General features: G+C 54.5%; 8 protein-coding genes across 8 annotated transcripts; 5 read left to right on the forward strand and 3 right to left on the reverse strand.

The window, feature by feature from the left end:
• Positions 1 to 1,170: 1,170 nt before the first annotated feature.
• GMORB2_2822 (guanosine-diphosphatase) lies at positions 1,171 to 2,942 on the forward strand (the record flags this gene model as incomplete). Its single annotated transcript, XM_035464800.1, has 3 exons — positions 1,171 to 1,399; positions 1,485 to 2,820; positions 2,885 to 2,942. 3 exons carry the CDS (start codon positions 1,171 to 1,173, stop codon positions 2,940 to 2,942), a joined length of 1,623 nt encoding a protein of 540 aa, XP_035319470.1.
• A 328-nt stretch (positions 2,943 to 3,270) lies between these two features.
• Positions 3,271 to 4,550, reverse strand: GMORB2_2823 (uncharacterized protein; the record flags this gene model as incomplete). Its single annotated transcript, XM_035464801.1, has 2 exons — positions 3,271 to 3,650; positions 3,713 to 4,550. 2 exons carry the CDS (start codon positions 4,548 to 4,550, stop codon positions 3,271 to 3,273), a joined length of 1,218 nt encoding a protein of 405 aa, XP_035319471.1.
• A 525-nt stretch (positions 4,551 to 5,075) lies between these two features.
• On the forward strand, positions 5,076 to 6,097 carry GMORB2_2824 (Ras-related protein Rab-7A; the record flags this gene model as incomplete). Its single annotated transcript, XM_035464802.1, has 7 exons — positions 5,076 to 5,105; positions 5,177 to 5,230; positions 5,319 to 5,414; positions 5,479 to 5,658; positions 5,717 to 5,761; positions 5,822 to 5,924; positions 5,988 to 6,097. The coding sequence occupies 7 exons, from the start codon at positions 5,076 to 5,078 to the stop codon at positions 6,095 to 6,097; spliced, it is 618 nt and encodes a 205-aa protein (XP_035319472.1).
• Positions 6,098 to 7,032: 935 nt separating this feature from the next.
• GMORB2_2825 (acyl-CoA dehydrogenase) lies at positions 7,033 to 8,585 on the forward strand (the record flags this gene model as incomplete). Its single annotated transcript, XM_035464803.1, has 4 exons — positions 7,033 to 7,056; positions 7,131 to 7,207; positions 7,267 to 8,011; positions 8,076 to 8,585. 4 exons carry the CDS (start codon positions 7,033 to 7,035, stop codon positions 8,583 to 8,585), a joined length of 1,356 nt encoding a protein of 451 aa, XP_035319473.1.
• Positions 8,586 to 9,332: 747 nt separating this feature from the next.
• GMORB2_2826 (Spo12 family) lies at positions 9,333 to 9,809 on the forward strand (the record flags this gene model as incomplete). Its single annotated transcript, XM_035464804.1, has 3 exons — positions 9,333 to 9,463; positions 9,568 to 9,654; positions 9,719 to 9,809. The coding sequence occupies 3 exons, from the start codon at positions 9,333 to 9,335 to the stop codon at positions 9,807 to 9,809; spliced, it is 309 nt and encodes a 102-aa protein (XP_035319474.1).
• Positions 9,810 to 10,145: 336 nt separating this feature from the next.
• Positions 10,146 to 11,477, reverse strand: GMORB2_2827 (uncharacterized protein; the record flags this gene model as incomplete). The annotated part of the gene is made up of 4 exons (XM_035464805.1): positions 10,146 to 10,731; positions 10,844 to 11,275; positions 11,338 to 11,362; positions 11,465 to 11,477. 4 exons carry the CDS (start codon positions 11,475 to 11,477, stop codon positions 10,146 to 10,148), a joined length of 1,056 nt encoding a protein of 351 aa, XP_035319475.1.
• A 985-nt stretch (positions 11,478 to 12,462) lies between these two features.
• GMORB2_2828 (RNA recognition motif) lies at positions 12,463 to 13,805 on the forward strand (the record flags this gene model as incomplete). Its single annotated transcript, XM_035464806.1, has 2 exons — positions 12,463 to 13,126; positions 13,201 to 13,805. 2 exons carry the CDS (start codon positions 12,463 to 12,465, stop codon positions 13,803 to 13,805), a joined length of 1,269 nt encoding a protein of 422 aa, XP_035319476.1.
• Positions 13,806 to 13,933: 128 nt separating this feature from the next.
• On the reverse strand, positions 13,934 to 15,005 carry GMORB2_2829 (urease accessory protein; the record flags this gene model as incomplete). The annotated part of the gene is made up of 2 exons (XM_035464807.1): positions 13,934 to 14,751; positions 14,885 to 15,005. The coding sequence occupies 2 exons, from the start codon at positions 15,003 to 15,005 to the stop codon at positions 13,934 to 13,936; spliced, it is 939 nt and encodes a 312-aa protein (XP_035319477.1).
• Between the last annotated feature and the right edge of the window lie 203 nt (positions 15,006 to 15,208).

Here is a 15,208-nt window from a genome sequence, read left to right on the forward strand (position 1 = left end):
CGTCTGTGGCGAAGCTTCTGGATGTGTCAAATCGTCACTTGCTTATTGGTGGCCCCTGGAAACTGCTACGGAGTTGATGGTCGGAGTTGGGGGTAGGTTTCTAGTACCGGAGCTCACATCAAGCCCGGGTGTTGATCGCCTGTCTCGGGTACCCTGCTGCTGACGCTGGCGCAATAACGGGATTTGCCATTCTTCGGCAGGTGTTCATTATCATGCGAACATGTGGTACAGTAGTAATTTAGAGAGGATGCTACCTACAGTCGGAGAACGAGACTCATTGTTCATGCAAACTGGTACAATATTCATAATTCATACGCTTCATTATCAATGTCCAACCCTCCAAATTGTCTCCGCAACGCAAACTTCTCTAAATAGATTTTTTCCTCAGCTGCCAATACGGTTGTGGCGTTGTCCGACAGTCAAGAGGAGGACACACTTACCTGACTTACCCGGGCGTTGTAGTCGGTGGCGTCGGGTCGTAGCGGTAGGATCCTTGAACTCTAGTGGTGAAGCTTTCGCTGTGAGCACAGTTGATGCCCGTAGGTATAGTGATGTACCCACCAATTCGAATCAAATATAGGCCATCTGTCGGGTAATATCTGTACGGAGAACGCTAGGCTCAGAGACTCACACCTAGACTAGGGGACTTAGTCAAGCATTGAGTATTACACGTACAGGGGGGTCTTCAGTGCTTATCTCCACTGTAGCGTACTCATAATCATACTCTCTGATTGGTCTCTCGTCTCGTGTCGCCTCCCCCCCCCCTCTTTTTTCTCTCTTTTTTTTCCCTCTCTTTTTCCCTTTGCCCCATCCATCTTCCAGCCTTTGAAGGCTTGAGTCCCCTCCTGGCCCATGAGCCCCTTAGACTTGGCTTTCTGGGCCCCTTGCCGAGATCCTGTACGAGTCTCCCAGTCTCCCACCCCCCCCGCCACTATTCCCCAAGATCTTATCTCGAATCCATCCCGTCCCCCTTCCCTTATTCCCTTTCTCTTCTCTCCTTCTCTCACGTCTCTCCATCTCGGGTGTTTCGTCTCGTTAGCATCTCCTCTTCCGGGCCCCGAATCCACCCACACTCGCTTGAACCCAAACTCCCGTCTGCGGATTCCTTTTCCGCATTCGATGCTGAGCAGCGTTGCCAAGACGTCTTAAGCAACCAAGGGCCACGACCTCATGCGAAACTCTTCATCTTTCCTCAACAAACAAGCCATTCACGATCCCTACGAGAAGCCGGACAGGTACGGAGAGACATCGAAGGGCGGGGTATTCGTTGCCAAGATGAAGGACAGCTGGGCTTCCCAGACCTCGAGGTCAAGATGGCTCAAGATGGGCGCCATCGCCATGCTTGTCATCTGCATGTTCTACTGGCTCGCTCCTAGCGGTGTCCGCCTCTCCAAGCAAGGTTTGTCACTGTCCGACAAGGAAGCAGGTAATCAGAGAGAGAGGGGGAGGCTGTAGAGTAGTGCCATACTGACTCGAGTGTCCAGTGGCCACCACCGACGGCCAGACCGCGTCCGACGACAGCTATGGAACCGACAAGTGCACAAAGTCGTATTCGCGCGAGAAGCCCCTGGTCCAGTACGTCCTCATGATTGATGCCGGCAGCACTGGATCGCGCATCCACGTCTACAAGTTCAACAACTGCGGACCCACCCCCGAGCTCGAGCACGAGGAGTTCGCCATGACCGCCAAGGAGGTCGGCGGCCTCAGCAACTTCAAGGACAGCCCTGTCGATGCCGCCAAGAGCCTCGACCCCCTCCTCAAGGTTGCCCTCGACTCCGTCCCCGAAAAGCTCCAGGGCTGTGCCCCCATTGCCGTCAAGGCCACCGCCGGTCTGCGCATGATTGGCAACGAAGCCGCCGATGCCATCCTCAAGGAGGTCCGTAGGCACCTCGAGGTCGACTACCCCTTCCCCGTCGTATCTGAGGAGAACGATGGTGTCGTCATCATGCCCGGCTCCGAGGAGGGAGTTTACGCCTGGATCACCACAAATTATCTGCTCGGCAAGATTGGCGGCCCCGACCACAGCGAAACGGCTGCCGTCTTCGACCTCGGCGGCGGCTCCACCCAGATCGTCTTCGAGCCTACCTTCAAGGGAGCGGCCGACGGCGGCATGCCCGAGAAGCTGGCCGAGGGCGATCACAAGTACGAGCTCGACTTTGGCGGCCGCAAATTCGAACTGTACCAGCATTCCCACCTGGGCTACGGCCTCATGTCCGCCCGCAAGGCCATCCACCAGACCCTCGTCGCCGACGTTGCCGCCTCCAAGGGCGCTACCGATGACACCTGGATGTCCCAGCCCATCGTTCACCCCTGCTTCTCGGCTGGTATGTCGAGCGAGATCGACGTGGAGTATGACGGCAAGAACCGCAAGTTCAGCTTCGTCGGCCCCTCTTCCTCGTCGTCGGCCCAGTGCCGCAACCTGGCCGAGAAGATCCTCCAGAAGGAAGCCGCCTGCGAGCTGGCCCCTTGCTCCTTCAACGGTGTCCACCAGCCCTCGCTCGCAAAGACCTTCTCCCACGCGGACGTTTACATCTTCTCCTACTTCTACGACCGCACAAAGGTCATCGGCATGCCCGACTCCTTTACCCTCCGCGAGATGCATGATCTTGCCGGCACCGTCTGCCAGGGCAAGTCTGGCTGGGACGTCTTTAGCAACATCCCCGGAGCCATCGACGAGCTGGCCGACCGCCCTGAGCACTGCCTTGATCTCAACTTCATGCTGGCCCTGCTCCACACCGGCTACGAGATGCCCCTTGAGCGGGAGGTTAAGATTGCCAAGAAGATCAAGAACAATGAGCTTGGATGGTGTCTTGGTGCCAGGTACGTTTTTCTTCCTTTCCTTCGCCTAAGTGGAAACATGCTAACTTTTCCTTCACTCTCACAGTTTGCCTCTTCTCCAGACCAACTCGGGATGGAAGTGCAAGATTACCCAGACTCATTAAGAGAGGAAGCCCGATTCGGCTCCCGCACACGACCGTAGTGGATGTATGCACATGAATTTTTCTGTACTTTGTTTCTTTTTTGTGGGAAGAACGGAAAGGGAATGACAATGGGTGGTGGGATGCTTTACGCCAAGAGCTTACTGCTGGGAACGGACTGGGTTTGTTCCTCAAAGCAGGAGAATTCTCCTACCACGAGAGAAGAAGGCTGATACTAGTGAAGCCAGCAAGCTATTATTATAGACTATTATTAATACTATGTGACCAAAAAAAAACACACACAAGAAAGGAGGAATGGATGGTAAAGTAGCATCCGCCTAGAGTGTGAGATCTACAATGGCGCTGGAACCAGTCCCAGCACATCCTCGATAACCTCTTCTGGACCGACGTGGTGCAAGACGGACTCGACGGCCTCCACCCTACTCCCCCACTGCATGCTCCTCTCCTTTTCCGGAGGAGTGATGCGTATGCGGTGCTGATATACCTTTGCGGCGGCCAGGCCGACAAGGCCCGGCGTGACAAAGGTGAGACCGTGGAGAGGGGCGAGGCACCGTGACAAGAGTTCGAGGTGCTTTGTGGCGGCGGGGCTGATGCCGTCTGCTACGGCGCGGTGCATGCGCAGAAAGGAGATGACGTTGTTTTGGTAGCGTGTCACTTCGATGTCGGTGTTGACCTGGGATTGGAGGCGGTCGAGATGGTCAATGTCCTTGTCTGTGCGTCAGTCTCCGTCCTCCGGTGTATGTGGCGAAAGTTATTGCTGTTGAAACTCACACTTGGTGTTATGATTGCTTCTGCCTGCTGGACGTCCCAAACAGCAGGATTCGTCTTGACGACGCTCTCCGTGGTAGAAGCCGTATCGTCATCTCCTCTGCTGCTGCCGTAGCCATACTCGTCAACGTCGCCGTCGAGGTTGACTAGCCCCTCGTCCGGGTCGTGCCAGTGACTGAGAAAGAAGTGATCGTTCACGTGACGCGCTACATGGGCCTGCCCGCCGCTCTCTGCACCGAGAACGGGTATGAATAGGAACGGTTTGGGCACCGAGTATGCGGACGTGCGGGTGAGGATGCGCCCCAAACGGAGAAGTTCAAGGGCCTGGATTTGCACGGGTTGAGGGGCGCGGTCGAGATTGCGAACTAGCACTACGTTGGCTATCCGTGGAGACGAGGCGCCGCCGGCGGTGAAAGGAAACGACTGCTGCTGCTGCTGCTGCTCATTATGGCGTTCTCGGAGCGAAAAGTAGTCGGATGTGGTGTTGGGCCATGCTGTCGCCGTGGGGGTCTGTGCTGCGGCTTGCTGCGTGAGAAGACAGGAGGAGAAGCTGTCGAGGGTGGTGGATGAGTCGCAGTTTACGACGGCGCAGGGGAGACCGAACGTCTTGGTGGAGATCTGGCGAGAGTGTGTGTCAGTGTCGGGGATTCTGAATGAGAGAAGAGAGGAGAGGAGGGAGAAGGGGTCAATTACCAGCTGTAACTCTTGAACTAGATCGTCTAACACGTCGGGTAGAGTGCTGATGATGCAGTGTTGGCGGGCGGTGAAGCTGAGCAGGAGAGCTAGCTCGAGGTCGCTGAGTGAGTGAACCTTTTCGAGGAGGACAGTCTCATCATCCGTCATCGTAGAAGCCCACTGACCCTTCTGGGCCCATGAGCCGTCAGAGAGGATATAGTACAGAGAGGCTAATGGATTGTTGGGTGATGTCCCACTCTCCTCCCGTCTCCCCGTCTCCCCGTCTGGCGACCCTTGCGACGCTGCAGCTATTAAATATGCATCAAGCACGAATGCGTCACGTGGGGCTCTGCGTAGATAAGATAGCGGCGTCTTGCATGAGGCTAACCCCTAATAGGTTACCGCCTTCTCCTGGGCTTCTGCCTCGCCTTTCATATTACCGTCATTGATAGCGACCCAGAGAGCTTCCCGCCAGCCATCGCCTTCTTCCAACAACAAACAACACACTTTGTCCCTATACCGCTTTACCAACCGCTTGCGTCCACCACTTGTCGCAGCAGGACTGATAGACACCAAGCCACCACATTACTGTCCCCCATCTGATCTCCTGCAGGCGAGACCATCTGTTTCTTTCGACTGCCACCGAGCGAGAGCACGTCATTTGCATCACAACCACAGCAACTACAACCCAACATGTCTTCTAGGAAGAAGGTTCTTCTCAAGGTAGGGGACCTTTTGAATGATCTTCGCTTTCACTCTTCAGACGAATATGCTGACAAGAACGGCAATTATAGATCATCATCCTTGGTGACAGCGGTGTCGGCAAAACAAGCTTGATGAACCAATATGTGCGCATAACCCACCACCACTGGACTCCCCTCAAACGATAGGAAACAACCATCGAGCCTCTATCCCTCTGACCTCTACTATATACAGGTCAACAAAAAATTCAGTGCAAGCTACAAGGCCACGATCGGCGCCGACTTCCTGACGCGCGAGGTCATCATCGACGACAAGCAGGTTACCATGCAGGTATGCGACTGCTATGAAACAAGTACGACCTGGGGAACGGGATGCTGACGGTGTATTTCGACAGCTTTGGGACACGGCCGGCCAGGAGCGTTTCCAGTCGCTGGGTGTCGCTTTCTACCGCGGAGCCGACTGCTGCGTCCTGGTGTACGATGTCAACAACTCTAGGAGCTTTGAGGCCCTTGACAGCTGGCGCGACGAATTCCTCATCCAGGCCAACCCTCGTGACCCGCCCAACTTCCCCTTTGTAAGTCTTCCCAAAGAAAGAGCGGAGCCATTTTCTTCCATTACTCATCGTATAACAGGTCGTTCTTGGCAACAAGATTGACGTCGAGGAGAGCAAGCGTGTGGTAAGTTTATATGCAGCGGGGAATGTCCAATTTAGAGATGGGATACTGACGGACATGTAGATTTCCAACAAGCGTGCTATGACTTTTTGCCAGTCCAAGGGTGACATCCCGTACTTTGAGACGAGTGCCAAGGAGGCCATCAACATCGACCAAGCCTTTGAGGGTATGTGCTACTTGCTACACCTACGACTGACATGAATGTTCGTGTGCTGACCTGATGGAACAGTCATTGCCCGCAACGCTCTTGCCCAGGAAGAGTCGGAGGAGTTTAGCGGTGACTTTGACGACCCCATCAACATCCGCATCGACAACCCTAACGAGGGATGCTCGTGCTAAGTGAATTGCTAGTTATGTCGTGTCGTTCTGGAAAGTGCAGGATGATGGATGGGAAACGTTTCAAGGCGCGGTATACCCTTCACTGACGTGTCATGGTGACTGGTTGTATGTATTATGACACTGGCATGCTCTCTGCGGAGACGCTCTGCTCAGGAGCGTGCTTGGTGAGCGCAAGAATCTTGGTTGGCATCGTGCGGATGCAGTCCGGGACTGACTTCTTCAACCAGACTGAAAGGATGGATGTGGACATGGACTGATGATTCGTGGCAAGCAGGCTTTGTCTGGGACCGTCAAGGCTTGCATGGATGTCAAGCATTCTTTACCAGGTAGACCAAGGTGACTTCATAGACAATAATCCGTACTCTTGGATCTGTGATGTGTTTCAGGATCTGCGGTGAACTATTTTCCTGCAGTTGAAAGACAATCCACGTCTAAACTCAGCCATGCATATTGTGGGTTGAAGAATGCCTGTTAGAAGTAGGAGTATTTGTATTAGTACTCCCTGTGCCCCATAGTCCGTACAGTATTGATTAGCATCATGGCCCCTGATGCCTCGGTCAAGATCATGCGGGGGCCGAAGTGCCAGGGAGAGGGGGAAGGAACGGCCGCGGCAGGCTGCAGCTTCCCCAGGCGGATTCCCCCCACTGACTCGCCCGCTAGCACCGCAGTGTCCGCTAATAAGCTTCCTCCCCCAAAGTCGTCCAGATGCATATTACATACTGCCGACCTCGGTTCAACTCTTCCACGCCAGAACAGAAATCTGAAATCTCTCCACAACTTGAGCGGTCTATGTCTTCTTGTTTTCCTATTCTACCCAACCCATATTGTCCTAGTTTCGCTCGCCAGGATATTTTTTCCCCCCCGATCGTCTCTTTCGAAGGATACCCCGTTATTGAGACTTGCCCGCAGATAGCCGCGGCAGACCATTGCCCATCATGTCATCCAGGATCCCAGCCATCGTACGGCCAAGCTTTAATCCTCTTGTGAACCCTCCCACCGAGCGTTCGACTGCTGATAAATATACTGTGAATAGGTCTCCGACCGCGTGAGTGTTGCGGCCAAGAAGGCGATTGACGTGGTGGCAAAGTTTGTAGAGGAGGAATGCATCCCGTAAGCAGCGACCACCCCTATCCTATCGTCCCTGGTGGGTGTGCTGATATTATGAAAAGGGCGGACCCGGTTCTGGAGGCGCAGGTTGGCGAAGGTGATGACCGCTGGGAGACTCACCCACCCATCATCGAGGAGCTCAAGGCCAAGGCGCAGAAGCTCGGCCTGTGGAACATGTTCCTTCCCAAGGGCCACTACGCCGAGTCCCCTGGATGGACCAACCTCGAGTACGGCCTGATGGCGGAGTGGCTCGGCCGGTCGCGGTCGGCAAGCGAGGCATGCAACTGCGCGGCACCGGACACGGGCAACATGGAGGTTCTGGCCAAATACGGCAACGACCAGCAAAAGGCCCAGTGGCTGAAGCCGCTCATGGAGGGTCGCATCCGCTCCGCCTTCCTCATGACGGAGCCCGAGGTGGCCAGTTCCGACGCCACCAACATCCAGCTTAGCATCCGTCGCGAGGGCGGAGAGTACGTCCTGAACGGGTCCAAATGGTGGTCCAGCGGTGCTGGAGACCCTCGTTGCTCCATCTACATTGTCATGGGCAAGAGTGACCCAGATAATAAGGACAAGTACCGCCAGCAGTCGGTCGTTCTTGTTCCAGCTGATACACCGGGCATCAAGATTCACCGCATGCTTAAGGTTTACGGGTACGATGATGCACCCCATGGCCATGGTCACATTTCGTTTGACAATGTCCGTGTGCCTGTTGCGAACATGGTGCTCGGCGAGGGCAGGGGATTCGAAATTATCCAGGGTCGTCTTGGCCCAGGACGTATTCACCACGCTATGCGTACCATTGGATCGGTACGCCCTCTCCTTCTTCTTATGGAACACCTACAAGAACACGACATGTGACTAACAAGTACAGGCCGAACGCGCTCTGGACTGGATGCTGATGCGCGTAAACGACTCTCGCAAGACGCCTTTTGGTAAGAAGCTACGTGAGCACGGCGTCATCCTCGAGTGGATCGCCAGATCGCGTATCGAGATCGACTCGGCGCGCCTGGTGGTGCTCAACGCTGCCATCAAGATGGACGACCTGGGCCCTAAGCGTGCCCTCAAGGAGATTGCCGAGGCCAAAGTGCTGGTCCCCCAGATGGCACTGACCGTCATTGACCGGGCGGTGCAGTCGTTTGGCGGCGCAGGCGTGTGCCAGGACACACCTCTGGCGAATATGTGGGCGGGCATCCGGACACTGCGCCTGGCTGACGGACCGGACGAGGTTCACCTGCAGCAGATGGGACGCAACGAGAACCGGCGGGGCAAGGAGGCGACAGAGACAATACAGTGGCAAAAGGCCAAGACGGAGGATTTGATGAAGAAGCATGGAGTGTCGGCGGCCGAGCCGGGAACCAAGATTAGCAGGTCCAAGATTTGAAGGGATAAGGGGAAGTAAAAATAATGTTCCAAGATTGTAATGTAAATTATATGCTTGGGCATGAATAAAAAGTAGTATTGTAATTGCCAGCCTCCGGATACCAAGATGGGTATTGCAACTAGCACTCAAACAAAGCATCCGAATCCCCTGTGGTCTAGGTGTGTCGTGGAGTGGATGATGTGTCTCGCGTATCGCCCCGGAGACTTTCTTCCCAATTACTGACCAACACTTTGCAGCGCATACGGGTTCATATTCAGTTGCTGGTAAGAAATGGAGAACCAAGGGAGCATTGATCATGATTCCCGTGAGCAATCCACAACAAAGTGCTAATACTACTCGCCTACATTCCACATTAGAGAGTGCTGCCTGTCATGGAACTCGTGCGTTGCCCCTCCAACAGCCTGATACCCTGCACGACCCACATAAGGCATAAGGAGGGAAAGTAAACAATTACATTTAGTGATTCACCACACGCTGCCGTGCGCTGTATGCTGTGAATTTTCCCAGAAACGTGGCAGGTGCGACCTAGATGAACGTCATTCCAGCCCACACAAACTTGCTGTTCACTTTTTTTTTTGTTTGTCTTTTCTACCCCCCCCCTCCTTTTTCAAAGAAAGCACGATTCATCCCTCTGTTTACTCTTCTTCTTTTCTTTCCTCTCACTACCACTACTCTCTCCCATAAACGCAAGCAAACAGACTTGCTATCAGCAAAGCGCAACAGTCCAACAACAGCAAAGCTTTCGACATGTCTTCCAAGATCCTCTCTGACAAGGATGTCAATGCCCCCATTGTGGGTGACGGCCACACCGCCGACGACAAGGATGTCAAGAGTATGGAGTACCATCGCCAAATGTTCCAGTCCAAGATGAGCGAGCCGTATGTTGTTTTTCTCACTTCTCGAAACGGTGTAGCATATGGCTATGTTATATATGCCTGCTCTCCTTTACTCTTTATTCTTTGATGCTGACACTTGTGATCAGGTCCCAGCAATACGTCTCGCCATCAGACAACATCATGAGTCCTTGCAGTGCCAAGATTAATGCTCTACGAAACAAGCATGTTATCAAGTATGTTTGCCTCTGTAGTCCAACTCTACCAGCCTCATCAAGTTAATCTCTTTTTCGTCAATAGAGCCAAGCCCAAGTCACTTTTTGCCCAGGCCAGTGCTAAGAAGCTCGGCGGTGAGAGCGCCCTCGGTGCTACGGTGCCTTCGAAGCCTTGAATGCCTCGATCTTGAAACCCTTTTTCGCCTTTCATTTGTATTTTCTCTCTTATTCTGCTCTTATGCCATGGCTTGTTTTCATGTTTTGTTTCAAAGAATTCTTCTTTTTCTTCTTCTTAGATGTACATGATATTGGGTGTTGGCGTTGGCGTGTATTGTACACTCTTGACGTCCCGTGCAATCGGAGGACAAGGAATTTCTTCTTTTGGTTTCAATGAAGTTCATTATCTTTCTCCAAACTGGTTATGAAGACACCAGCCTAAAGCACGTGCGGGGCCATTCTGGTACTTGATTTATTTTCCGGTTTTCTGTAATCCATCTACCCCGACGTCTAATTTATGCCTTCCATGCACTGACAATGTGGATGACATCCTCATCGCTAACCATATGGCTCAACCCCACCCTCTGGGGAATGTGACGTGCGCTTGCACCCCAGACGAGGGCGTATTTGAAGGTGTCCTTGAGGGTGCGGTGGATGCGGTCGCAGACGTCCTCGACAGAGCTATTGCTGCGGACGATGAGGGCCTCGGAGAAGTCGGGGTCGGCGCCCTTGCGCTTGGTGTAGATCCGGATAAGGCGCAGCTCGGTCCAGCAGCGGTCGACGACGTCCTGGATACCAAGGTCGAGCTCGCAGCTCATAACGGCCGTTGAGGGCTCGCGGGCCAGCTTGTCGAGGAAGTCGAGGGAGACGCTATCAATCTTGTTGTAGACGTACAGGCATTTAATGTACTTCCGGTGGTCCTTCATGATGACGTCGATGAAGTCGTCTATCGTCGCGTTCTCGTCGCGCACCAGAACTTCGCAGTTGAGGATCTTGTAGTCGCGCAGGACAGCCGAGAGCATCCGCTCGTCGACGTTTTTGGGGGGGGACTGAAAGGTGATTTTCATGCCACCTGCCTTTTTGACCTTGAGGTAGATGTTTCTAGATGTTCAAAGATTCAACTCAGTCATCGCTGCTGTTGTGCCAAGCTGCAGACATTGTCGAGAGAGATGTGAGAGCGGGGAGGAGGGAGGGAGCGATGGAGAGAACATACGGCGGCTCGCGATTCAATCGGATACCAACGGATTCCAATTCAGCCTCCAGTAGGGCCCTCTGCTCAGCACGCTTTGTGGCATCCAGGACCATGAGGATCAAGTCGCTCGTCTTAGCCGCCGAGATGACCTGTCGCCCACGGCCCTTGCCCTCGGCGGCACCCTCGATGATACCAGGGAGATCTAGGAGCTGGATCTCGGCGCCGCCGTACTCGAGAACACCGGGGATGGCGGTAAGAGTGGTGAAGGCATACGAGGCCACTTCGGATCGCGTCTTGGTCACCTTAGACAGGAAGGTAGATTTACCGACTGAGGGAAAGCCCACGAGGGCTATGCGCGCATCGCCACTCTTGCTGACGTCGAAGCCTGAGCCGCCCGCACCACCGGAGCCGGGGCCGGGCTCGAGCAGCTGGGCGCGTAGACGGGCGAGTTTTCTGCGAGAGGAGCCTTAGTATCTTGATGGCTCGTGTTTTGGGTGTCGGGTTGTATAACGTACCCTTTCAGTAGACCCAGATGATATTCTGGAGAGTGGTTAGCTGCGAGTCGCTGCTGGGCGTTGACTTAGTGCAGACGTACCTGTGGCCTTGTTCTCTGTACAGGTAGTCAGCAGACAGTTCTCATACTATAGGCAAGCATTGTATGGACAAGTGATATCATGGTGAGTTATCGTATGGGCTGTGTTGTTATGTAAGATAGTTAATGCTGCTTTCCGTGCTACGCCAAGGCAGCGAAGTGTACCACAGCATGCCATTTGGCGCCAATCAAGGAGTCCTCGAGGGACAAGCAGGACGTTGAATAGACGATAATGGTTCGGAGGTATTAGTGAGAGCCATTACTTACTCTGAGTCCTCCTCATCTCATCTTCGATCCTGGTTAGTGGTGAGAGCAGTTAGCAGGGTTCCATCGTCGTATGAATCGAGCGAGTGGGCGAGGAGCGGCATATCATACTCTTTGATCTTGTCTGTAATGTTGACCATCTTGACGGCTAGCTACAAGACCGTAGCGGGTACAGCGATAATTCAGAGGATGATTCCGCGGCGCTCAAATGTTCCAGAATAGTTTGCGGATATATATATATATATAATTAAAAAAAAAAAAGACTTTCAGAACTCAAACGTGGGGTGAGGCACCTGCGATGGCAACTCCAGGCTACGGCAGAATGGCGCTTGGTGGGGGGGGGGGGGTCGGCACGTATCTATATGTGTTGACCGCCTTCTGTTTCTGGACAAGGGAAAAATGTCTGTACTCGTATTTCTTTTTGTCGAGCTTAGTATTATGATTGCCAGGATAGATGAGCAGAACTCAGGTAATTTCGTCAATATACAATCTATACGCACGAAATCAACCGTCTAAAACACTCCGTCTTGGTAAGTAACAATCATTATGTTAAACTACTTTCCATGCTACTACTACACTCCCTCGATAAAGCCATGAGCTGCTCTTCCGTCGCCACAACTCTCTAATGCTGACTAAGATCCGTGAATCTAGCACATGGGGCGCGCGCATCTAGGCGTAACGCAGGAAGACGGCAGCTAGAACTCTTTTGACAAAACCATCCCAAACAACTTCCTTCTCTTCCCACATACGTGGCACCCCCGACAAAACCGACAGAACCGACGCCATGGCCGATACAGAGGAGCAGATAGCCGTCGGGTCGGCGGATGCACCCGCACCTGCACCTGCTACCGAGCAGTCAGAGATCCAGCAGGACGACGACAGCGGCAACAACAACATGGCCGTCGCGACAACAAGCAACAGCAATGAGGTGGCAGCCCCGACAGGCAAGAAGATTAAAAAGGTTATCCGCAAGAAGAAGCGCCCGGCGCGCGTGCAGATGGATCCGGACGAAATCAGCTCGGAACCGCCTCCTCAGACGGGAACGATCTTCAACATCTGGTACAACAAGTGGTCCGGCGGCGACCGCGAGGACAAATACCTGTCCAAGACGCACGCTAAGGGCCGCTGCAATATTGCCCTGGACAGCGGCTATACCAAGGCCGACCAGGTACCGGGCTCGTACTTCTGCGTGCACTTTGCGCGCGGGATATGCGTCAAGGGCCAGGACTGCGACTATCTGCACCGCCTCCCCGGGACCTTTGACCTCTTCAGCCCCAATGTCGACTGCTTCGGGCGTGACAAGTTCTCCGACTACCGCGACGACATGGGCGGCGTGGGAAGCTTCATGCGACAGAACAGGACAATCTATGTTGGCCGGATACACGTCACCGACGACATTGAGGAGACTGTCGCCCGTCACTTTGCCGAGTGGGGGCCAGTCGAGCGTGGTGAGTCTCTTTCCTCTTGTTCCCCTCTGCCATCCCGTCTCATTTGATCGTGGCACAAACTAACGCAGTCCCAGTCCGCGTCCTCAACAACCGAGGCGTCGCCTTCATCACATACACCAACGAGGCCAACGCCCAGTTCGCCCGCGAAGCCATGTCCCACCAGTCATTAGACCACGACGAGGTGCTCAACGTCCGCTGGGCCACGGCCGACCCCAACCCCATGGCACAAGCCCGCGAGGCCCGCAAGGTCGAGGAGCAGGCTGCCGAGGCCATCCGCCGAGCCCTCCCCGCCGAGTTCATCGCCGAGCTGGAGGGTAAGGACCCCGAGGCCCGCAAGAGGAGGAAGATGGAGAGCAGCTACGGCCTCGAGGGCTACGAGGCCCCCGATGATATACACTACTCCCGCGGCGCGAATGCTGTCAATCCTGTTGGTCGACGGGGATTTGAGGTCGAGTACCAGCAATCAGCTATGATTGAGAACGGACAGGCATCAGAGGAGGTACCAGGGAGAGATGGGCAGGCACCAGCGCAGCAAGGGTCGGTTGGCGGTGGCGGCATCTTCTCAAGCAGCACCCTCGCAGCACTGAGCAAGTCGAGGGTGACGGTAGCATCGAAACAAAAGACTGCGGCTGCAGCAGGTCCCCTTGTAGCATATGACAGCGACGATGACGACGAATAGGGCGTTCCTGTACCATGTTTCCTTCTTTTCTCTGTCAGCCCACCATCAACTGTACCACACATACGCGCGGGAAAGCCGTCCATGTAAACACCATAATATACAAATGCCAAATCGAGTATTAGAGCAGATCAACTATTAAATATCCTCGAGTAAAGAAGCTCGTGCCTGCCAATCCACAGATCCAGCACGGGCACCGTCTGCCCAGCCTCCTCAACGGGCGTAAACCACTCCCTCTCGATGACGACGTCAATCATGCGCTGCACCTGCTCGCCCGCCAGCACCTTCTGGGCCTGATACGGGCCAAACATACTGGCCCGCACGGCCGCCGACAAGAGAGCCTTGACGTGGCCCAACACAAAGATATAAGCCGTCTGTCTGAGGCCGAGGCCCAGCACGCGGCACAGGGCGCCGAATAGCGGCGCGAGGTGGGCCGACGCAGCGGGGAGCAGCAGCAAGGTCTCGTCATCGGCCCCCCCCCCGTCTCTCCTGTCGGCAGCGGAGGACGAAGAGGCACTCCGCAGCAGGGCAGAAAAGTCGCGCAGCGTATCAGCCCACTCTGCTGCTGAGCCCGAGACCGGCGTCATGGCCGTCGGCGACGATGACGACGAACGGAACGACCTCTCCCATATACTCAGGAGGGCACGACCCTGTGCCACGCTCGCCCTCCGTCCAACCGCACACATGATGGCCGCGTCGAGCTCGTCATCCAGGTCGGCCAGGCGAGTGGGGTCGCGGTGCGCAGCCAGGACGAAGGGCAGCGTCGTCGACGCGAGCGACGACACCGACGACGGGAGGAAGCTGGACATGCTGCCTGCTGCGCGGCCTGGGACGCCGCCGCGGCTGTGAGCCAGGTACGATTCTAGGCCGCTGCTGAAGGCGAAGGAGCCTAGGGGGAGGGCTGAGTCGGAGAGGAGGAGGAGGAAGTGGGTTGGGGAACCGAGGGAGTCTTTTTCAATCGGGTCAACATTTCATCTTTATTTCGAATCATCTTTTTTTTTTGCCTTCTGTTTTCTCTTGTTTTTTTTTTCTCTTTGCGTGTGTTCATCTAAGTGCATGAGATTTGTGGTGGTTAAGCGTACCAGGAATGTCATGGTGCTTGACTGTGCTGGCATCCAACGACTTTAATCGTGCTCGTGCCTCTTTCAGACGAGACTGTAGTTGATCAATCTCATCTTGCAAGTCGGCTGCTTCTGATGCCATGACGAGCCATGGGATTTTACGTCGTAGGAGCGTTGAAAGATTTGAAAGGTTTGAGGCTGCACGAGGAGAAGGGCGCGGAAAGAGGGTACGGAGTAGATAAGATGCGATAGCGTGGTTCGCGTACGGATACTTAGTACATATTAGTTTGCGAATCATCCTGGTGATTCATCCGGTGAATCTACCTATGCAGATGCGATGACCAA

The sequence above is a fragment of the Geosmithia morbida genome (assembly GCF_012550715.1).
Source record: "Geosmithia morbida isolate 1262 chromosome Unknown scaffold_14, whole genome shotgun sequence".
In the NCBI taxonomy this organism is placed as follows: domain Eukaryota; kingdom Fungi; phylum Ascomycota; class Sordariomycetes; order Hypocreales; family Bionectriaceae; genus Geosmithia; species Geosmithia morbida.